The sequence below is a fragment of the Chenopodium quinoa genome, unplaced genomic scaffold, assembly GCF_001683475.1.
Source record: "Chenopodium quinoa cultivar QQ74 unplaced genomic scaffold, ASM168347v1, whole genome shotgun sequence".
Lineage (NCBI taxonomy): Eukaryota > Viridiplantae > Streptophyta > Magnoliopsida > Caryophyllales > Amaranthaceae > Chenopodium > Chenopodium quinoa.
The window spans coordinates 3569975-3594340 of NW_018744093.1; the positions used below are offsets into that span (position 1 = coordinate 3569975).

At 41.1% G+C, this 24366-nt stretch overlaps 1 protein-coding gene across 5 annotated transcripts; it reads right to left on the reverse strand.

The window, feature by feature from the left end:
* Nucleotides 1-2622: 2622 nt before the first annotated feature.
* LOC110692159 (phosphatidylinositol-glycan biosynthesis class F protein-like) lies at nt 2623-23475 on the reverse strand. Of its 5 annotated transcripts, none has more exons than XM_021869161.1 (8): nt 9583-9714; nt 9308-9478; nt 7454-7508; nt 6868-6916; nt 5928-5995; nt 4809-4917; nt 3429-3493; nt 2623-2991 (listed from the first exon to the last, which is right to left on the reverse strand). In XM_021869161.1, exons 2-8 carry the CDS (start codon nt 9372-9374, stop codon nt 2973-2975), a joined length of 432 nt encoding a protein of 143 aa, XP_021724853.1. In that variant the 5' UTR covers nt 9375-9478; nt 9583-9714; the 3' UTR covers nt 2623-2972. The 5 variants fall into 5 exon arrangements, 4 of the variants coding, with proteins under 4 accessions (XP_021724853.1, XP_021724852.1, XP_021724851.1 ...); XR_002505412.1 differs by lacking the exon at nt 3429-3493 and adding an exon at nt 3830-4101 and having other exon boundaries at nt 2906-2991; XM_021869160.1 differs by lacking the exons at nt 3429-3493; nt 9583-9714 and adding an exon at nt 23388-23475 and having other exon boundaries at nt 9308-9399.
* Nucleotides 23476-24366: the final 891 nt, after the last annotated feature.

The window sequence follows — 24366 nt, forward strand, 5'->3', positions numbered from 1 at the left end:
CCCCCGCCGGCAACATTCTCAACCCCTTCCCTCGACGTCGGCGACCATCCCACTCCTACTCCCCTTCCCCGAAAATCATCATCCCCCACCTATAACCCCTCCCCTGCCGGAAGCTTCCCCGATTCCCCAATTCTTGATTTCTCAATTCCCGATTCTCTAACCCAATTCCCGACTTCCCCGCCGGACTCCCCTTCCCCGATTCCCCAATTCTCGATCTTTCTAACCAAATTCCCGATTTCTTACCTGTAAACCTAACCCTAATAAAATCCCCAATTTCCCTCTTGCAAATCCCAATTTGGAAGATCTACGGCAAAGAAATTAACCACCCATCAAATCTTGACAAAGAGAGAGAAGGTCGAATGAGAAGCGAATTTGTTCAAAAAAAGATACCGATAATCGAAGGTGAAGGTCGAAATTCAGGGCGGGGAAGGTGGTTGGCTGATTGATGTTGTTGTATGGTTGCGGATTTTGGGTGTTGTCGGTTCAGGGGGAGGGGGAGGCCGATGCGCTAGCGAGAGAAGGGTTGGGCGCCGGCGTGGGTGGGGCGGGGATAGGGTGGTGGCTGGTTGGGAGACGTTGGTGGTGGCTCTTTTTTTTTTTTTTTTGTAGTTCTTTATTTAAGTAATTAATTAGATAATATAAATAAGAGTCAATAAGTGAAAGCCACGTGGCACAATTAACCTTAATTACTAACGGAGTTAACGGAAGACTAACGGTAGTTACCAAAAATGGCATTTCGTGTTAATATACATTAACTCATTGGTATTTGGTGTATTAGAAAGTTTCGTGTGGTATATGGTGAATTATGCAAAAACTCAGTGTTATTTGGTGAAAAATTTCGATCCTCTACATTAGTAATAGCGACAATCCCATTTTTAAAAGGTTTATGTGTCAAGTTTTTTTTAACCAAAATAGTAAGTAAAAAGTACCATGTAAACTGTAAAAATCTAATCGATAATCTAACCAAGTTTAGTACGTGGCACTAATATAAATTACGATAAAGTGAGTACTTGGTGAAATAAAGGCTCAATGACGAGGCACTTATAAGTAAACATTCTACAAAACTGATCCTATATTTTTTTTATTTTTGTCTTATGATATCTTTTTTAAATATTATATTTATTTATTTATTTATTTTTATTTATTATTATTATTATTTTTTTTTTTTTTTTTTTTTTTTTTGTGTCTAGAAATGTAGGTGGGTCATAATGTTATGGCTTATATTGTGTGAATTTACTTGCCCAAGTTCCACAAAGTCAATTTACTTGTTTCTATTGTTGGCTTCAAGTAAGTTTCTTTACATTGTCACTCTTTTTCATTTGTTTTGGTTGATAAAATGGTTATTTTGAATTTGAAATCCTCTTTATACTCAAAAGCAATAATAACTTTATAAAAAACAATGATGTGAAGTTTCATATTCAATATCATTTGAGCTCATGGTTTTTTCTTCTAAATCAATTCTAGCCTAAAATCTTTATATAAAATGTATAGTTTTTTTAGGGAAAAAGTTTGTATATATGCCTGTTAAAAATAAGAAATAATCTTATTCAATTATTTTTTCCTTTTAAAATTAAATATTTTCTAAATAAATGCATGTCAAAAAATATCAATAACATATTTGGACTTTTAAGTCACAAATTCGAGTCCCACCATCTACATATGCTTTGGAGTTGGTGGATTACCTTACCTCCCCCCTCTACTTTCTAGTTCAGAAGGGTCCTTACAAAAAAAATTTAGAAACTACTTTGTATATGCAAGAAAAGAAGTTAAATTCAATATACTTTAGGACGATAAGTACACAATATTTAAGGATTAGCTTTGTAGCTTGATCTAACGCCAATAAAATAGTACTCCTAAAGTTAACTAAGACTATAGGCTTGATCATGAAGATTACATTCATATTAAAGTACCCCTAGTTTTGTTCTTTTTTGAAAAAACCCCTAGTTTTGTTCTGGTTAAGGAGCTGAGTTTAATAATTATGATTGCATTTATCATAGTACAAGAGGGATGCAAATTAGTAATAATCAAAAAAAAAATTTAAAAAAAAAAAGCAACAAAAAATAATAATAATAACGTGAAGAATAAAGCCAAAAAAATTAAGAAATAGAAGAAAAAAAAAAGGGGAAAGTACTAATGAATGACAAGTAACTACGAAAACAAGATGGTAATGTAACCCGTGATTAGACGACTATATCAACTTAGATTAGACGACTCATCAAATATTATTAACCCGTGATTAGATGTCTATATCAACTTGTTTCTACAATACGCACATTTTTACACCCTACAATCCTACATACAATAATTTTGTTTTCTTTTATTAGGGATTTAATATGTTTTAAATTTGTATACTATATAAGTATATATGCCACTATGATATTAAATTAAACGTTGATGAAAATATTAAAACTGCCTTATATAGGGCTATATTAGAGGTCTAGAGTTTAAAACACATGATTGACCAGTGACACCTTACACTTTCTTCTTATCGGTTGTAAAATTATTTCAATTAATATCATTGACAACGCTCCATCCTTCGTCAATGATAATGTTGTCCTTGGCAAGAGAAACAGGTTGGCGAAGTATATTGGAGAAAGTGAGAAACATAAAACTCAGAGAAAGTACACACCAATCCTCCACTTTTAAGAGCAATAATAAAGTGATGACTATTTTAAACATCAGATTTGAATCATAGTTCCAAGATATATCAAAATTGTAAAACCTAATCATACCATATCTAAGCCTCACCAGGTCAATTACATGAAACCAGTTAAATGTCATCTACTTTCTGTTGTTCTTTTGACTCTTCACAAATATTAATATATAGAAAATTTTGCAAGGTTACAAATACAATGAGATATAAAAGAGCTACATAACCTAGTCTACTTTGACGCATTGTCTCCGACGGCTATGGAAATATAACACAAAAGATGCCACCACGCCAATCACATAGCCAAGGAGCGCTCCATACGTCACACATATGGGCCATTCCTGCAATTCAATTGAATATGAAACAAATAAATAGAAGATCAAAGTGTCTAATGACTTTCTCCAGCATCCATGAAATACCAAAATAGCAGCAAAATTTAAAGTTCCCAACCACATACAATGGGAATCCTTCTGCAGTCATTGTTTTTCTCTCCAGAAAAAAGGGTAAATCATGTCCTATTAAATAATGTGGTTTAAAATATTTAATAAGTACAATAAAGATGATTACAACTAACAGGACAAGTAGTAACTGAATTGGTCCAAAAAACCCCAAATTAAAGATAGATCAAAAAGAGTGCCAGGCATTCTATAAAATTAATACGAGTACAAAGTATCAATAAGTTTCATTCAGCATAATTGCTTTAAACCTAAAACCCAAATATAGCAGAAAGTTCTTTGCAGTAGAGTTTTCTGTTCTTGTCTACAAAAGCATTACTCACCCTGAACATGCAAAATGTAGTGAATGGCAAACCAAACCTCCTCCATCCATCGAAACCAACTTGAACTGCTACCCCATTGCAAAGGATTTTATGCAAGTAAAAGTAGACAAAAATTTGGGTGGATGAATGTGAGACCCAACTCATGAGAAAAGTAGATTGGCATATTTTATTAAGAATACATGGCAAGTAAATGGGGATGCCACAAAAAGGAAATGGAGCAAACAAAATGAGACGGAGCTAGTTATATTAACCATATATAATATCACTACAAAATGAGACGGAGCAAGCAAACTTTCAACATTCACAGATATCACAATAATCCAGAAGACAGATCAACTTGGACTCTCATAGTCTCATTAGTGTAGTAGATTTCCTATATCTGCTCCAATCAAAGGTTTTACCTTTATGGGAATTTCCATCACATAAGAATTCTAAGACATGCTCCTCTTCTTCAAGATTAAGTCTTTTTAAGTACCAGAGAGCACTCTTTTCTCTCTAACTCCTAAGTCAACATGCCTCTTTTCCAAAGCATTTTCCTCCAAAACGCCAATGTCAAAAGCATACGGAGTATCATTAAGCAGTGATCGTGTAAGTTCTAACATCACTAGACGCCTTTTAATCCCATGACCATAAGCTGTCCTTTTAAAATTAAGCTGCCTCGTATATCTAAAGCCTAAATCAATAAAAGCAATAGGCTATTATGATTGATATAATAGACCTATTAATAATGAGAGGATAGTCAAGCACAAATCTAACATTATTCAGGTTCTTAATATAATAAATCCACAGGGCCACAACCTCAATGGAATAAACTTCCTGAGGACCGTCATACAGTGAAAATCCGTGTGATTCTTGTATAATAAAAATATGTTGTTGCTAAAGTATATGGTGCATTGTTATCATCATGACTTTATACTATATGTGAGCGTGTAGGCTGGTTAGTGAGTTCTACGCCATCGTAACCAACAAAACAGGCCAAGTTTAGCAAACTGTGACTAAGGAATAATTTAAAGTTGGAGAAACAAGCTTGAGTCAATTTTGATAACCTTCAATCAAAAAACATGGAAAATATAGAAAAGTATCACAGAAATACTCCCCTTGTCCTTTTTTTTTCTTTTTTCTTTCTTTCTGATGTACCAGATCGACTTATAGCACTATTCACATCCTCCATTTTACCATTTTTGGTTATTTTTAAATAAGAAAAACCATAGCCATGTGGGGGATCTTATTAGATACATCTCAATATGCATTATTAAAATTTCAACTTTTTTAATTTTTTACTTAAAAAAAATTAAAGCTATTATTGGTCAAAGTTATGTGTTGGCAAACATGCCAAGTCAATATAGTACAATTCAAAAAGCAGATTATGTACATAATTACCTGCCATGGCCTTTCCCAATCAAGTGGCATTGGCCAGGCCCCAAACCAGGAGCCAAAGATAGCACCATGTGCTGGAAGGCAAACCATATACTCAACAAATCCTGTTGGCCTGAAAGTGCAAAATAATAAGAAAAGTTATGTGCAATACTTGGAAGATTGCAAAAAGTAGCAACTATTAAGTTGCAAAATTTAGAAGCTGTGACAGAATTTGTATTATAATAATCAAGATCCTGCAGAAAACATAAGTATTAGCTTGGGTGAAAGAAGACCAAAAGATTATATTAGAAGGCGAAAAGGGTATGGTTCTTAGGGACTTGGTATCAGAAAGGTTCAACTTGCTAAGGACTGGATTACAGAGAGGAAGATTAGAAGAGAAAAGGTGATCACAGTGAAGGAAGGACAAGAATTGTAAAGAGGGAGAATTAAATTTGATAGACTAACTGGAAATACAGGCACTAAGGATTCTACAGGATGGCTCTCTCATAGAGTAAATACATATTTCTGGTTATTCCTTCTTTTTCTTCTTCCCTATCTATCATTTACTCTAGTTCTGTTCTCTCACTCTTGTAACTAACTTTTTTAACAAAAATTCCCTTCTTGCTCTCTGCTTCGGTAAAGAAAAAACATTATAATTGAATTGATCAATTTCTAATGTGGTGTTAATTGAAAGAACCGTTCTTCTTTAGTCATGCATAAGAAAAGCAGTGGGCTGGGGTGGTGCATTGCCCTTTCCAACATAAAAGCCAAAAAATTTACAGTTCTTTCCAGATGATAGGATCTGCTAGCCTTTCCCTTTCCCTTGCACTGCTACACGCCTATGCCCACCCCACCCACCCCCAAACTACAGCACTGGGTCAAAAGTTGACAAAATGAGGATAAGAGATGTCTCTCTCCTTGTTTCTTTTTGGATAAGTTAAAAGTCCACGCACTCCGCAACTATCCCAGATGACACAGTAGGACCTGATGACTAATCAGGCCTTACAAAACATGAATATAAAATTTTCACACAGCCAATTCATAACGGAGCAGATAATAACAAGAGACGGGCGGCATATAAATGGAAAGAAGCAACAATAGTACCATGGAAAAATAGAAAGAGAAGAATATCTGAACACTTGCCTAGTTTTAACAAATATACGTTGCCAGTCTACCCATGATGCACCGAAGATAGCAGCAGCCGGTAAGAACTGCCAGAGTATATCAATTTAGTACTATTACCAACTTCAAGAACTATAAAACATAGGCAAAGTATAAGTGATTTGATTTAATACACATACTATTGCTTTCCTGTCTTGGAACAAATCCACTTCTAGGTTCATTACCCAGGGTATTTTAGGGATGCAATAATATTTCTTAAGATTAAAATTAATAGTAATAAATAAAATAAAATAAATATAAAAACAGTACATAGAACGAGTTGATGTTACAGGAAGCCATTGGTACCCGTTCAAGCACAATCATGTTAGTTTGATAGTTCCTCATTAGCGCGCACGCGCGCGCACACACACACGCACACGCACGCACGCGCGCACGCACGCACGCACGCGCGCACGCACGCGCGCGCACACACACACACACACACATGAAAGTTCCAAAAGAAGGCTACCCAAGTTCAGTTCAAAACAACTCTGCACAACCAGTTCGTATATGTTCAGATAAGTCAAATAAGGTGAAGTAAACACACTCTCAATCATGGACAATGGTAGTCCTTGACTCCTTGGAGTTCTCATATTACAAGGAACCTTTAAGATACGTAAGTAGTGAGTTCCAACTTTTTTTTATATTTTCTTTCTTGATTATCACTTCATTTCACCAGCTAACTCTTATAGTCTTAACTCATAAGGAGTATTTTCTTGTATAACTTGCTACATACCAAACATAAGGAAAATTCATTCTTCTTTATATGTTAAAATTGTAGCGGAAAGAAAATGAAAGCAAAGGCGAGAGCACATAAACCACAAGAAATAGGAATGTACAAAACAAAAATGAACAAGTGCGTCTATTCAAGTGAGCGTAACAGCGCATGTGAAAGAGAAAGAGATAGACAGCATTCACTTACGGTAAGTGCTGACATCAGCAGAGACCATTTAATTGTGCTCAGCATATACCTGGCCACAAAAAAAAAAAAAAAAAAAAAAAAAAAAGATACAGCATTATCCATTGATCCTCATACATTCCAACATATCCACCTCATATTGTATGAGAAATGAAAAGAATCACAATAACTTTGCTCATTTGCAGTGAATGCATTTGCTCTTGTTTTCATACAGCAGTCATGACTAATACTGACCCCCAAAATGCCAAATTTTAAAATTCATGGGTACTTTGAAAATATAAAAATAGAGGAAATATACCAAAAAAAAAAAAAAGTTGTGTGGTGGGATGTAGGTGGCAGTGCTCTAGTACTAACATTTTCCACCTCACAACACACTTTAGTTTGAATTATGACATACTTGGATCATTATTAAAATTGTACTGAAAAGATTTAAGCCTGAAAACTGAGCGCCTATGACCTTTAAAAACCAGTATAAGGTATCTTGCTTTCACTGTGGAAGTCAAGGTCAACACTTAGTGTGGGGTCAAATTCTGCAATCATTCACTGCACAATTCTATAGACAACATTATGAAACCCTTGTAACACATACTTTGAGCCAACTGGAGCACCCAAGCTAATAGCTCCAAGAGCAAACACCAAGGCCCCTGCAGCAAACAAGATATAGGCATTACTGACTTAAACAAGAGATGGGCAGTATGGTAAAAGAAACAAGTTGCAGATGACATCAACACGGTAAAAAGAGCATAGAAACCAGAGCACTATCAATAAAGGATAAGAAAACATGTGATATGGAGATGGAGGTTCCAAAATTATCCTAAATGCAGAACAAATGACCCTTCCTCTGGACTAAAGTGGCAAGACAAAGCCAATGCTGCTTACATAATGTTTCCGACTAAATCTCACAAACAGCAAAACCAATTTTGAATCTCACACCTCACCAAGGCCACATACTCCCCAGGCAAATTGATGAGTCACACTGGTGAATCATATTCATATATGTACTTCAGGAGTTTAGGTACAATTATGTTGCATTTCTAGCTTAATTAGAGCATTTTTGTGCATATTTGTATGGTTTACTCAAGTTATCCTCTACTACTTGTTTGCGTGTGTTTGGCGTTTCAATGATTTTCAGGTGAAATCAATGCAAATGTAATATGTTTGGCAACACTTGAGTATAATAATCATGGAGAATGAAAATAGATTGCACGAGGATAACAACACATCTCTTTAGGATGAATTTGAGTTAAAATGAAGCAAAGCGCTTATGAAAGAAGTGCCAAAACTGACTCTTGTTCACTATTTTGCTCAAAACTTTTGACCTACAAATAACAATTAAGTGATTCCAATTGGGTTGGAAAGTAGAGTTGAAGAGCTTTCCTACGTTCAGTAACACACTGATTTTCAACGAGAAACAAGAAAGTTATGATGTTTTAAATATGAGCAGTTTTGAAGATCCATCACTCGCCCGATCAGGCGAGCTCGCCAAGTCCCATTGGGTGAAGGCTCTTTGCTCCGGTTTTTCTCCATATTTTGTATTCACGCCGGATCAGGCAGGTTCACTCAAGCGGCCTCCCAATGGTTTAGTGGACAAGGTTTCACACTTTCACATGATTTCTACTATTTTAAGAATTAAGTTTTGAGGCTTATAAATACTGTCTGAGGAGACACAATAAAGACCATCTTTTGACACTTATTTTCTTCCACTAATTATTTAACTCTCTTAATTTTTTAACCCTAAATTTTTTAGGGAAATCTTCCATGGATTGTTCTCGAGTTCTTCAACTTAGTTTTGTGAGATATTTCAATTTCTCTTTTCTTATTAATTGTTTTGTTTCATGTTTAACCTATATTTATCTTGTTATTCTTGCTTTGTATCTTAGATCTAGTATTTATAAGTTTCAATATGTTGAGACTGTGAGTAGATTATTACTAGGGTTAAAGGGTGCATCATAAACATCCTACCAAGAAAGTTAACAACAAGAATGAGTGGGATCCCCTTATCCAAACCCTGAGACGAAGTAAATTACTCCTTAGGAGAGGCATTCACTAAAGCTGAGAAATACGCGTGAGACAAGCACCCTTTAATCCGACACACCCTATCATATGGCATTTTAAGATTAGTGTGCAGCCACAGATTAATTTGGCATCCATCATTATTAGGTCAGAGGTGAATTTCATTAGATTAAAATGGGCAAGATGCCACCTTCCAAAAAATATTCCCTATTCGTTCATGCCTCTGCATCCCAGTTTCTCGAAAACCAATTCTCACCACAACCTATGAATGATACGCATTACAAGCATGCCTAAAGAACCAAAGCGGCTAATAAAGCATAAAACAGTCTAATCAATAAAACACATTCTCAAACTATATTAACGACGACAGATTAACCTAGCAAAGTAACTGGAAGAAATAGAAATTGGAGAAAACTTGGAAATCTCTCACCAGCAAGAAGCCCCAGTAGGCCTCGTCCTACAGCCTTCGAGAACTGACAGAAACGGTCAAATTTCATAGTTCCGTCCTAACATTAAAGGGTTCTGCAACACATGAACAACCAAATTTAAGGGGCGGCAGCCCTGGGCCCAGGAAAAAGAGCTCTGATTTCATAGTTGAATCCTAACATTAAAGTGTTGTTCAATACATTAGCAACCAAATTTGATTCAATTATCTCATAATTTTAGGGATATTTGATATGATGATAACAAATACTAACAACTTACCTCAGAAGCTGCTTCAATGGGGGATACAAGAACTATATTCAACGGAGAACGGCAACTGCGCTTCAATGGAGAACGTTGAATGCGCTTCAATACAGCAATTCAATGGGTTGGACGCCTTGGATCCCTATTAAAAGCCATGACCCATGACCCGCCGCAGTTATTAATGGGTTAGATCCGTCTAATATATAAATGGGTTGAGTCTTTATACGATCGTCCAATTAAGGGGCAGGACAGACCTTTTTAATAAAATTACATTAATTAAACTGAGTTTACAACAAACGAAAGTAAAGTATGATAACATAAGTCAATTACAAGCTATCATGTCTTAAATGTGGTTAGGATGAGTTTTCTTAAAAAAAATGTGGTTAGGATGACTTTTTTGTCGTGGCTATTATGACAAATTAATTGTGTCATGTGAAGTGTGAACAATGCAATTGTATAGGTAGTGTTACCTTTGCGGTTTTAACATCAGCTGACGGTCACCTACATTTTATTATAAATACAGTTGCAGACTAGCAAGTGTAGAATTGTATGAGTTAGTTAATTGTATGCGTTGGTTAGTGATCTATGTAAAACAGAAAATTATTAGAGAATAACTTTAGAAGTGACAACTTTAATACTTTTTTTTAAAAAAAAAACCCATCTAGATCAATCAAAGAAATTTCCAAAATGCGAGGAGGGATTACGTCACTCCACACCCATTGGCCAAACTCCCATGGTTGAAAGTAAGTCAATTTATGTGCTACATTATTACCCCATCGCTTTACAAAAGACCACGAATCACTAGTAAAATTAGAACAAAAAAAAAGTAGAATATCCTTTATAATCAGATGAAAGGAACTGGAGTCATACAATTACAAACGCTTCCTCATTGCCTCAATCACCACCGGATTATTACTCTCAATCCCAATGCAGCTCATACCCTTGTTGTTTCGGGGTTTTCTGATGTCCTGCGGGAGAGTTACAATTTCGAGACTGGAACCGGACGCCTGTACCTGCAAAACAAACGGATGCTCCGGATGGTTGGAGATCCGCCTCCAACGGTCAAGTTAGTACTTGATTAAGGAGTAATTAATGCGGAAAATGTAATTTAGTCTCTCTAGGTGAGAGTGTTAAATGTGCGTAATCCCCCCTTAATGAGGATTAATGAGCATATTTATATGCCTTGGGATGCGTGCCAATACTAGGTTTAGGTTAAACCTAAGGCTGACTGGGCTTCCCAAAGATTGGGCCTTGTTGGCTGATTTTCCCATTTGGCATGGGTGGACACGTGTCGCGTTGCAATTGGTCCATGGAGGACGTATCTTTGATTGACACATGGCAGGCTCCGATTGGCCTACATGAAGGACATGTGGCGAAACCTGGTTGGTCCACGTATCAGATGGTGATTGGTGGATAAAAATCCCCTAATCATTTGCCCCTCACAGGTGGCACGTGACTGGTCACGTGTTACCTGTGACAGGTGTCGCACCGTAACAGGCGATGGCCTGCTACAGGTGTCACTTGATGAAAGGCCGAGAGGTTTCCCGCTCAAATTTCGAATTTGGGAGTGACCCTTCGTCTTCTCATTTTGCCTATATAAGAATGTGTTAACTTCAGTCATTTTCACACTTGAGAACTTTTTAAGAGAACATTCGGACCCCTGAACCTGCTCTGACATTCCGGATACTTTCTACCTATCGCCTGCTCTGACAAGTCGGCCGTTTTCTTAGAATTTTCAGAACTTCGTCAACTTCTCACTCGTTCAGGTAACCGTCGGTTCTCTCACTCTTTTAATTTTTCTTTATTTTTTCCTTTTTGAAATGGCACCACGGAAGCACACGACACGACCTAGGTTAGTGATCAGCCGGTCACCAGGGACGGCTGAATCTAGGACTAGGAGTGTCGCCTGCCCTTTTCCAAACCAATCTTTGCCCTTTATACAAAGTCCGACTGTCTCTGTGTCTATGCAGAACATAATGGCCAGAACAAAAAGAACTGCTAGGATCACAAACTCAGACGGCTCCTCCTACCAGGTGCCGATTAGTGAGACATCTGACCAGGCGCCAGATGCTGAAGTAAACCAAGGCGGCTTGACCGCCGATAGCTCTGAGAGAGGGGTCAAGGTGGTCCCTTCCCATTTTACAGTTGACATGTCTAACTTTTCTCCTGCTCCTATCGAAGGAGAGGAGGCGGGCCCCTCTAGGAGAGGAGAGGAGTCGTCCTCTTCGGATTCGTCAGAGGACGAGTCCGAGTCTAGTTCTTCTGGTCATACTTCTCTAGACACAGAAGAGAAAAACAACCGCCTACAAGAGGCGAGGCTTTCTCACGCAGTTGAGAAGGGGGACAATTGGGCGGAGCCGTCCGCCTCTTACAGAGAGCAACATACCCCTTACTACTGCACTGTCCAAAAGGCCGGATCAAGGCCATGCAAGAGAAAGTGGGGAGCTTTATTGCGAACCACACAATGGGCCCCGGCTTTTTAGTTTTTGTGCCGGATCCAGAGGACACAGTCGTCTGCCCGGCTGGTACCAGCTACGATAGCGCCTGCTTCGGCTGCTACGAGGCGGCCATCAGAGCTGGGCTGCGCTTCCCACTACATCCGGCTGTCCAGCGGATCTTGGATGGGTATGAGTTGGGGTTATGGCAGTTAGCCCCAAACTCCTGGTTCAACGTTCTCGGCTATGTGGCCGGGTGCGAACTGCACGGGGTGGAGCCAAACTTTGAGGCTTTCGCCCACATGAATTACCTCAGCCGAACCCCTAAGGCAGGCGGTACCGGCTGGTATTAATTGACGAGCCAAAGAGGCTACCTCATGACAAGAGGTAAAGAAAATAAATGGAAGGATTGGCGAAGCACCTTCCTTATCATTGAAAGTTCAGACACAGAGTTGAACAAGCGCTTCAACAGGTGGAACAGGGATCCGCCTCTTCTTGCAGGCGGCCGTAGCATGCCGCCTGTTCCTCCAAAGGCTAAGAAAGAGATCCTGGACAAAGGACTCTTCAAAGTAGATTCGAGGGTCGACTCTACTACAGGGGTGCGAGAGCAAGTACCCCTGCACTGCGTCCCGAGCTTTAAATGGCTCTATGACGAGTACTTTTTGGCCGCATGTGGCCTCAGCAGTCAGTGTCCAAGAGGTAGCCGGCCTGTCAAATACTCTCTTTTGCCATGCATTACTTGTTATAACTTTTTATTTAACTTTGGTATTTGTCCTTGCAGTGGACGCCATGAGCAAGATCACCGCTTCCAAGACTGCGGCGGCTATGTTGCGAGCCTCTATCTTGCAACAATCTTCAACCGACTCTCCCAACAAGGAGGCGCCTTTGGTAAGTTCCAAGCCTTTCACACACTCTCCTTTTTGAAGTTGGGTTTACGCAGAGACTGACCGCGTGTTTTGTTGTTTTTATTTTTTTTAGACGGGCACTCCTAGAACTTCTTCTTCCCAACAACCGGACTCCAAGACCCGGAGGACGACTGTTGCGAGCTCTCCTGGCACGGCCAGGAAAAATGCAGCGACTGCGAAACAGTCGACCACCCCCTCTCAAACTCCAATAAGGCCGCCTAGGAGTATGGACCTGTCCTTGCGAATTCAGACTTGCTTCCCTTTTACTAGGTCTAACATGCTTGTTTATGCTTGATGCAGCCGGCCCTCAGGAACCGGACCTGATCGAGGTGGCCAAGTCTATGATTAAAGCCGTCCCTCCGGCTGAGAGAGAGGCGGTCAGGGGTGTCGGCACCCTTGACCTAGACGGAATTGCAGGGGTCTTGGCTGAGGTATACTTGGCATACTCTTGTCCTTTAAACTCCGGGACGCCTGGTTTTTGTTTGAAAACTGACGCCTGTTTCCTTTTTATCAGGCTCTGCTCCGAGTGAACGGCCTTCGCAAGCCGCTTGATAGGAAGAACAAAGAGGTAAAGGCTGCTAAAGCTATGGGCGCCTCTGACTGTGATAAGGCAATGTTTCAAATTGCCCAAAATGAGATTTTGACAACTGATATTCTTTATTATCAGGCGCAGGCTACTTCTGCTATCCGGGCTCAGTTGGAGGCGGCCTAGAAAAAAAATAATGAGCTGGAGGCGACCATCAACAATCTCAAGGCCGAGCTGAGACCTCTTCGCCAAAAAATGACCACATACGACGTCTTAGAGAAATCCTTGGAGCGCGTTAAAGAGCGCTTGGCGACTCAGGAGAAGAGTCTCACTGCGGAGCTCTCGGTAAAGGCCGAGCAGGAAAAGAAAGACTTGGTCCGAGAGATGATGGAAGATTCGGCTCAAATTCAGCGCCTGACCTGGGGCCGCCTCTTCCCCAATGCCGACTTTGCCTCATGGGAAAAAACGTACCGCCAGTGTTCCAACAGATACAATCAAGAGATCCTGGCGGCTGCTGAGGACGAGGCAATGGAGGATGAGGATCCGATAGTGGCCATAGTGCCGATTGGGGTGGATGCGTCGAAAAAAGATGTAGCTGAGGCCGAGTCAAGCAAGAAGAATGCTGACCAGGCGGCAGCTGCTATTATTGAAGATCTGCCCCCATCTTAAGCTTTGTCTTCTTCGGCCTGCGTGCCGTTTGCTTTCTTTTACCCGGCCAGGGGGCCGGGGCTCTGAATATTTTGCCGGTCTTAATAGCCGGCTTCTTTTGTATCTTTTACCCGACCAAGGGGCCGGGGTTTTGAATATTTATGCCGGTCTTTGTGGCCGGCTGTTAATATAACTTAGGCGACCATTATTTTAGGTCGCCTTTTTTTGCCAAAATGCTTCGAATTCTTCGAATTTGCGCTTTTATTTTGCTAAGTATCGAAACTCTGATATCCAGTTGCATACTATACCGACTGTTTCTTGCATGGCCGATAGTTGCAGACAAGTAAGAGGTAGTCACGCTAGACAGGTAAGAGGTAGTCACGCTGCCTATGCCCTGGACGACTGGTTGTCTGTTTCCAGGCTAGGCGATCAGTCGGCCATTTATTCAACTGGTATCTGACTTATTTTGAAGACTGGATCCCCTTTAGGCGGGCGGTCCTGTCATTTTTAGTATTAACCAAGTAGGAAGATGGTTTCTCGCCTGCCATGGTTTTAAGCGAGAGAAACTAGGCGGTCTGGGCCGGCTAGTCCCTCTGTGTTAACTTAGTGAGAACAGGCGATATATGAACACCTTTTTAGTTTTATACCAAGTTTTAAGGAGTGACCAAGTAAACATGGTTGTTACTTAGACGCCGAGTGACTGAGTAGTAGGGGCTTCAAACGGTGGGTACCGATTGTTCCCCTTTATTCTCCAATGTTTGTTGGCTATTAACTCATAAGGTACCGACTGTTCTTATCCCAAGTAGTTTAGTCGGTCAGCTGACACGGATGGTTACTGCAAACACTTGTTGGACCTAATTACTAGGTTAAGTGAGAGGTATCCTTGTCTGAGAAACGGCTACGTGGTTGTCTTGGTTAGACAGTCGTATAGGTGCCATGTAATTATTTTATAGAACAATGTTCCACCCAAAAGGGAGCTGCCCTCTGCGACGAATTTCATCCGGATGGATGCCGCCGGACGCCTGCTATGATGTTAGGACAGGTCGGATTTGTTTATCGTTTGAATCAGTTGGCATGGCGCCTGATCTGATCATTTCGCCCATAAGCCTTTGATAGTTATTGGTGAACCATGTTATGGGAGAGTAGCCGGTTGTGTGGAACAAACGGCATGCCCCTCTTAAGTAGGAAAATAAAACATGGAGAGTAGCCGACTGTTTGTCAGTAGGCATGCCCCTCTTAGTACAAAATTGAATGAAACAGCAAACTTTTATTAAGTAGCTCTCGGCTATTTACATCATTCAAAAATAATATTTCTTAAGATTATCTACATTCCAGGTTCGAGGCAATGGTTGGCCGTCTGGTGCTTCCAGACGGTAGGTACCGTCCCTGACCTCTTCATAGATTCGGTAGGGTCCTTCCCAGTTGGGAGTTAATTTTCCAGACTCATTAGCCCTACCGACTGGTTCCATTTTTCTTAGTACAAAGTCCCCCACTTTGAGTGGACGCCTGTGTACTTTTTTGTTGTATGATCTGGTCATTCTCAGACGGTAAATTTCATGGCGCAAGACGGCATTGCCCCTTCTTTCTGGGAGTGAGTCCAATGCCAGGCGCATGGATTCCCAGTTCGCCTCTTCGTCGTATAACATTACTCGAAGAGTCGGCTCGTAGTGTTCAATTGGAAGAACAGCTTCCGCACCATAGGTTAGGAGGAATGGAGTCTCTCCAGTCGCCCCTTTTTCAGTCGTCCTAATGGCCCAGAGAACATGTGGTAGTTCATCCGCCCATAGGCCGCCTGCTCTTTCAATCTTCTTCTTAAGACCGTTTGAGATGATTTTATTGAAGGCTTCTACTTGGCCGTTTGCTTGTGGACGGCCGACTGATGCAAAGTAGTGTGCGATACCTTGGTCACCCAACCAACTTTTGAGAACAGACGTCTCAAATTGGGGACCATTATCAAAAACCATAGACATGGGAACCTCGAACCGAGTGATGACATTTTTCCAGATGAACGAAATTACATCCTTCGTCTTGATTCCCTTTACAGCCTCCGCCTCCACCCATTTAGTGAAGTAGTCGACTGCAACAAGTATGTACTTCCTACCACCTGTAGCAGGCGTATAGGGACCCAGAATATCCATGCCCCACTTAGCAAACGGTAGTGGACTTTGAATGGTAGTGAGGTCAGTAGCCGGACGGTGAATTAGTTTTCCAAACTTTTGACACTTGTCACATTTTTTCACCATCTCTATTGCATCTGCTTCTAGAGTAGGCCAAAAGTAGCCCTGCCGCCTTGTCCGGTGGGCAAGCGACCTGCCGCCTATATGGGAAGCGCAGTAACCAGAGTGAAGATCGTCTAATATCTCTCGCCCCTTTTCTGGAGTAACACACTTCAAGTAGGGTTGGAGATACCCTCTTTTGTGAAGTTCTCCCTTTATCATTTCAAAACTGGCTGCCCATTTTTTCAGTGCAGCCGCCTGGTGATGATCATCCGGCAAGGTGTCGTCTGTCAGATATGCCCTGATTGGATCCATCCAGGTTGAACTTCTATCTAGGATTCCAATTGGGTCTTCTTCAATGCTTCTTTTTTCCATTACTTCCCAGAAAACAGTTCGGGGAGTATCACATGAGGCCGAGGATTCTAATTTTGAAAGAGCATCTCCCTGGTTGTTTTCTAATCTCGGCACTTGAGTCAGATGAAAATCCTCAAGGGATCCGACTGCTTGTTGTATCGCCTGTAAATACTTGATCATTGCCGGATGGGTTGCTTCGTATTCACCATTGTATTGACTCACTATTAATTGTGAATCAGAACAGGCGTCTATCTTTCTTGCCCCTGCCGCCTTGCACATGCGGATTCCGGCTAGTAAAGCTTCATATTCTGCCTCATTGTTTGAGGCCTGAAAACTGAAACGTAGAGCATACTCATACCTGTCGCCCTCCGGCGACTGACATATGACGCCTGCTCCACAACCATTTGAAGTAGAGCTTCCGTCCACATATACCTTCCAGACTTGGTCTGGAGCTTGAGAGTCAGGGGGACGAGTCATCTCAACAATAAAATCAGCAAAGGCTTGCCCCTTCACTGCTTTTCTAGGCTTGAATGTAACTTCGAGGCTCAGAATTTCTATGGCCCATTTGATCATCCGGCTTGACGACTCCATGGTGGTCAGTGGCCGCTTGATTGGTTGATCTGTATATACGACGACTGCATGTGCCAAAAAGTAGGGCTTCAATTTTTTAACAGCCATGAAGAGTGCGAGACCAAATAAATCTCCACTAAGGGATACCTCAACTCAGCATTTTTCAGTACATGGCTGACAAAGTAGACCGGGAGCTGGCAGCCGTCTCTTTCAGCAAGAAGGACAGCACTTAAAGCATGATCTGAGACGGCCAGATACATGTAAAGTTCTTCTTTGGGCAAAGGGCTGACCAGCCTCGGCAAGGAATGCAAGTGAACTTTCAATTTTTGGAAGGCCGCCTCAGCATCCGGCCCCCATTCAAACCTTGCCTTTTTCTTAATGGCCAGGAAGAAGTATAAGCATTTGTCGCCTGATCGACTTAGAAATCTTCCCAAAGTCGCCAAACAACCTGTTAACTTCTGAACCTCTCGGACGGTACGAGGCGACTGCATGTCGATGACCGCCTGCACCTTCTCAGGGTTCGCCTCTATTCCTCTCTGATTGATAAGGAATCCGAGAAATTTCCCAGACTCAACCCCAAATACACATTTCTTGGGATTGAGCATGACATAGTGCCGCCTGAGTGTGGCGAAAGTTTCTCGGAGGTCCGACAGATGATCTATCTGAAGCTTAGACTTAACGATCATATCATCAATGTATGCCTCGACATTCCTCCCAATCTGATCAAAGAACACAGTATTTATCATTCGCTGGAAGGTGGCCGGGGCATTCTTTAGACCAAACGGCATGACCGTGTAACAGTATAACCCTTGATCAGTGACGAAGGTCGTCTTCTCCTGATCTTTCTTCCATAGAGGAATTTGATGGAAACCAGAGTAGGCGTCCATAAAGCTCATCAGAGCATGGCCGGCTGTTGAGTCGACCAGATTATCAATTTTAGGCAGAGGGTAACTGTCCTTGGGGCACGCCTTGTTTAAGTCCGTGTAGTCCACACACATTCGCCAGGTACCATTCGGCTTTTTCACAAGCACTACATTTGCAACCCAGTCTGGGAAGTAACATTGCCGAATGAACCCTGCATCAAGTAATTTCTTAACTTCGACGGCTGCCGCCTGACTTCTTTCTTCGCCATGGTTCCGCTTTTTCTGCCTTACCGGCTTCTTTTTAGGATCCACGGCCAGTTTATGTACCGCCAGGTCAGGACTGATGCCTGGCATTTCATGGACTTCGAATGCAAAGATGTCCTTGTATTCTTTCAAAAGTTGGTGAAAGTCATCACCCAGAATTCTCAGAGCAGTCGTCCCAACCCTGACTGTACGGTCAGGGCGCGAGTCGTCTAGGATCAGGTCCGTATGCTCACCAGCCGGCTGAGGGCAGAATTCATCTGACCGCTCCTCTGCCAATGACTGCTATTTTTTCTCTTTTCTTGCGGCCCCCATTTGGGCAGCCTTTCTCTTCTTGCCGCCTGCTTCTTGAACAGACGTACTCTCCTTGACATTGTCAAGGTCTTTTTTCCACCACTTGACCCAGCGGCCATGACAGTGGGCTTGATATCCGAGAGATAGCACTCTCGGGCCATCTTCTGATCTCCCCGTAGGGAGCCGACTGTTCCATCATCCCTCTCAAACTTGAGCAACATAAGAGACGGGATTATAACAGCCTTGGAATTATTCAGGGTTGGTCGTCCTAGAATCATGCTGTAGGCCGAGAGTTCCTCAACTACCAAGAACCGGACCACCATGTGTCGACCTTCCCCTTTTTCACCCAGGCGGATGGGTAAATCCACTCGTCCCACTGGGTGGACGACTCCTCCTCCAAACCCTACTAGAGGGTGGGATACCGGATGTATGCAATCAGTATGATATTTGAGCTTTGACAGACATTTGCTACTGATAAGATCTGAGGAGCTGCCAGTATCTATGAGGATTCGGCCAACCCTCTGATTGGCCACTTTACATTCAATAACAATTGGGTCGTCATGCGACCCTCTTACCCCTCCTAAATCTTCTTCAGTGATTACAATTTCAGGAAATGAATATTTGGAGGACCGTTCTTGGTGAACGGTATTGACGTCTAGCCGCCTGATATTGTCTTTATTGCCCCTAATAGTGGGGCCGCCTCCTGAGAAGCCGCATGCAATGGTGTAGACGACTGCATCATCTGTATCAGAGCTGTCGGCCTGTTGATTCTTTTTGACCGACTGCTTTTACGAGGAAGTGTTCCCCTTGGATTTCTTGACATAAGAGTCAAGATCGCCTTGCTCAGCCAGGCGGTCTAGATACCGCATGAGACTGATGCATTCGTTGGTTTCATGACCAACGTCTTCATGATAATCACAGAATTTTCCTTGGTTCCGATTGCTCGCAGAACCCTTCATGGGGGCCGGCTTCTCAATTGAGATCCGTCCCTTGATTTCTTTTAGGATAGCTTGGCTATCCTTGTTAAACGCATACTTCGGGGAGTATGATTTGAATTCTTTCTTCTTTTTTCTGGGCCGGCTGTTTAGAGGAATCAGCCGCCCAGACCTCTTTTCTCTTTTTCTCATCTTTGTTGGACGACTGTTTTTGTCGTCCTTTTTTGTCGAAGCTCTTCCCGTCCGACTGTTTTCCCGTACTACAAAGATCAGTCGCCTGTATATAGGCTTCTGCTTCAATCAAAGCTTCTTGAAGAGTCGCCACCCTCTTTCGAACCAGATCAAACTTGAAGGTCGACCCGTCTTTGAGGCCTCTGAAAAAGTCAATATAGGCCACCTCATCCGGTAGCCCTTGAATCTGTATTCTCATCAGGTTAAACCGCCTGATGTAAGAACGAAGCCCCTCCTTCTCACCCTGCTGAATTGTCCCTAAATCAAGGGTTGTCTTCTTCGCAGGTATGTTCATGGCAAAGTTGGAGGTGAATAAGTAAGCAAGAGTCCTGAAGTTATTCACACAACCAGTCGGCAGGTTGCCAAACCATTGTTGTGCGATTCCTTTAAGAGTCGCTGGAAAACACTTGCACCAAGTGGGATCATCCAACTCTTGAAGGTACATCAGGTTGGTGAATGCCATCAAATGGTCTTCTGGGTTAGTAGTGCCGTCATAGGCGCCTACTAACACATTTTTCACTTTGGCCGGCTGAGCAGCTTCAGTAATTTCCTTGGAGAAGGCCGACGGCTGTTCCCCAAGTCTAAGCAACCGTAGCTGCCAGTCCATAGGTTGGACATTTTTTGCCGCATGTCCTCCAAACAGAGGTGGCTGCAAGAAATATTGTTGTTGTGGTACAAATGGTAAGTTTGGTACCGCCTGGTCACTATGAAAACCAGACTGACGAGAGGTACCGCCTGTCTGACTCTCATGATGCGACTGAGTATACCTCATAGAATTATTGCGCAGACTGTCTTGAAAATCTGAAGTATAGGCCGACTCTGACAGTCGGTCGTTCCTCTTCTGCTCTAGCAATAGCCAAGCATCTGTATATGTTTTCTTCGACCCATCCGTCTGAATATGACGAACGGGTTTCCTCTTTCCTGGAGTAGGAAAGCGGTACTTTGTGAAATTAAGGACAGGCGGCTCCCACTTCCTTGAGTTAGGATGAGGGGTCGCCTCTCGCCCTTGAACAGGCTTCCTCTTCCCTGAAGAGGAAGGTTTCTTTGCCGACTGCTTCTTAGCCAGAGCAGACGTCTTTTTATTGATCAGCTCCTGAATCTCTCCCTTGAAGCCCCTCATGAAGGTCATGAGTTCGCTCCTTGTAATGGGAGCAGACCCATCAGCCGACTGCTGCTGAGCAGGCGGTGCGCCGACTGGATCGCTGAGTCCAGTTTGAGGATCTTCTCGTTCTTTCCTTTCGGTATGACGGGTGCGCCGGGGCCTTAGGGTCCCGTCTGAAGCTGTATGAGCTTCAACTTCAAACTCTTCTTCAGTATCATGGTCCGACTGAACTTGAGGGTCGTCCAGGGGACGCCTCTCTTCAGGAGTCGGTACAGACGTGGATGCCATCTCAAAAGTACTCTCCCCACAGACGGCGCCAAAATGTTTCGGGGTTTTCTGATGTCCTGCGGGAGAGTTACAATTTCGAGACTTGAACCGGACGCCTGTACCTGCAAAACAAACGGATGCTCTGGATGGTTGGAGATCCGCCTCCAACGGTCAAGTTAATACTTGATTAAGGAGTAATTAATGCAGAAAATGTAATTTAGTCTCTCTAGGTGAGAGTGTTAAATGTGCGTAATCCCCCCTTTATGAGGATTAATGAGCATATTTATATGCCTTGGGATGCGTGTCAATACTAGGTTTAGGTTAAACCTAAGGCTGATTGGGCTTCCCAAAGATTGGGCCTTGTTGGCTTATTTTCCCATTTGGCATGGGTGGACACGTGTCGCGTCGCAATTGGTCCATGGAGGACGTATCTTTGATTGACACGTGGCAGGCTCCGATTGGCCTACATGAAGGACATGTGGCGAAACTTGGTTGGTCCACGTATCAGATGGTGATTGGTGGATTAAAATCCCCTAATCACTTGTGTCTCGTAATTTTCATGTCCCAAAATACCGCTTTCACCTCTGCAATCTTAGTCTCTCATTTTTCACTCTACTACACCGTAGCTCCCCAAAGCACCACCCCCTCACTATTCCTGCAGACTACACCCATCCCTGTCCCCACCTCCCCCAAAACACCAGCATAACAATAATTTTAACCACACCAGATGCCGAAGGAGACCTGCCCACAGAGACACTCTTTCCACCCCTCCATTCCCCATGTTATCAACCTTCCCACCTTTAATCTTCAAACCATATGCAACAATTTGCTCAACATTCGGATTTTCACCCTCAATCATCCATTTGTTCCTTACGGCCCACATAGCCCAACACATGATAATTAAACTTACCATATCCTCTCCAAAATTACCAAAACAGTGTTCCCACCAGTCACCCATACTACAAAGAGATTGAGACAAAACCATAGAATAATTGCACTTACTCCAAAATCTATTCTTCTTCTCTCTGGCAAACACCACAAGCTAGTAGCCAGGGCACAAATTAGCTAAAAAAAAATTAGCTTTAAAATTTTATGTGGCCAAAAAAGCTAATTTGCTAATTAGCTTACCATTGGAGTTGCTCTAATACTCCATCTGTTCCTTTTATTAGATACACTTTGACTTTACACCTTAGTGTCCCAATCAGTCCAGCGACATCTCAATCTTTTTAAAAAATTATTTATTATAGTTAAAATTAAAAATAATTTTTTATATTTAAAATTAATATTAAGTTTTATTTTGTTTTTAATTAAGTCAATTCTTATTTAATTGAGAGTTAATTATAGTATAAGTCAATTGATGACTTGTTTGACCGGTCACAAGTCAAATCTAGTACTTAAATTATTCATGGAATATAGACATCACCTAAAGTTCGACTTATTAAGTTTATTTTTTCCATTACTTTATTATATCAGACTTTCCTTTTATTAATTATCTGTATATTCATTTCTATTTTACACAAATATTTTCTATACGAGAATGACAAAAAAAGAAAAAAAAAATGGTGCATTATCACACTAAGAATCAACACGAATTTTTTTAGTGTGTCATTAAGTATATAGTTATTGAAATATATACTTATGGATTATTGATTGGTTATAATTTATTGATGATTACTAGTTATTTATTTAAGTAAATATAAAAATATGATATTTATTTATATTTTTTTTCTAATGGATAAATCACGAAAGAAGATCAAAAGAGAAGTGTGAATGAAAATGTCCAAATTGTTGCAATTAAAGATAGGAAGAAAGTATTTAACAAATTATATAAAATTATTAACAATTATATAAATAAATGATTTTTTAATTATCATTTTTCCCTGGGCCTTCAAAATGTCAAAAACGGCTCTGAGCTCCATCCTAACATCAAAGAGTTCTGCAACACAATAGCAGCCAAATTCGATTCAAATATCAAATTAGTCTCATAATTTTAGCCGGTTTCATAGTTTCATCCTAACATTATAGGCATATTTGATTCAAATATCAAACTAAGTTCATGATTTTCATCTCTAGCAACAAATTCGCTGGTTAGTAATTATATAAGCAATAGTCCATAATCGAGAACCTTAAAATGAGTATACTGAGAATAAAATTAACGATAAACCCTAAAATGTGAAATTGATATTCGATGAGTAGAAATAGAAACAACATCTTACCTGAGAAGCTGCTTCAATGGAGGATTGAAATATCAATGGAGATCGTGGAGTGAACTTCAATATATTTCTGTATAATTTTTGTTAATGGTTGAATGTCCAAGATTGAGATTTGTGCAATGAGAAAAATTTAATTTTTTTACAGATTTGATTTATACAGTATTAAAGTAGAATGGGGAAGATTGTTTGTGCACGTTCTTACATTTGCGCTTACATTTACGCTTTTGGTCTTTCCATGACAGGGAGACTATTATCATTGTGTACCTTTTTCGATTAAAAAAAATACGGACACGAACGCATAACTGAAATTGGTACGATATGAACACAATGAAAGAAAACATGAAATTGACACGATTGGGAACCAACTTGAACATGACCTATTTCGATAAATTGGTCAAATTATGCAATTATCCTTAACTTTATACTCCGTATTGCTTATGCCTTATCCTACATTTTAGATTGCTTTAGATAGATTTTGTGAACAACACGAAATGAACACGAGACCAATCATGAACACGACACGAAATGGCTATTTGCCAGCTCTAGGGGGCGTTATTGATGAGTATGAGCAATGGAAGTCATATACATAATACAGTACGTAATACTTCTGTTTCGTATACACGATTAGCTCGGAATAAATCTTCAAAAAAGACTTCAACTATAGCTCTCTGTACTCAAAATAGATGCGCTAACCAGACTGCACTGCACCTTGCTCAAGCCCCAGGATAGGATGGTAAATGCAAAGCTTGAGTAGAGTTGACAGAAGTTCTACACATTTGTCCATCATGACCTTCCATAGTTCTATGGATTCCCTGAATATAAAGCTGGTCCACAGAGTATTAATCGTGCAAAGCACTTTGAGGTGAATAATACGAAGTATCATCTTAAATTTGATTGCTTGTCGATGTGAAACTTAAGAATCAGTCTCTCCCTTGTGATATTAAATTTGTCTAGCAAGGCATTCGTTTTTTGTGCACGGTCA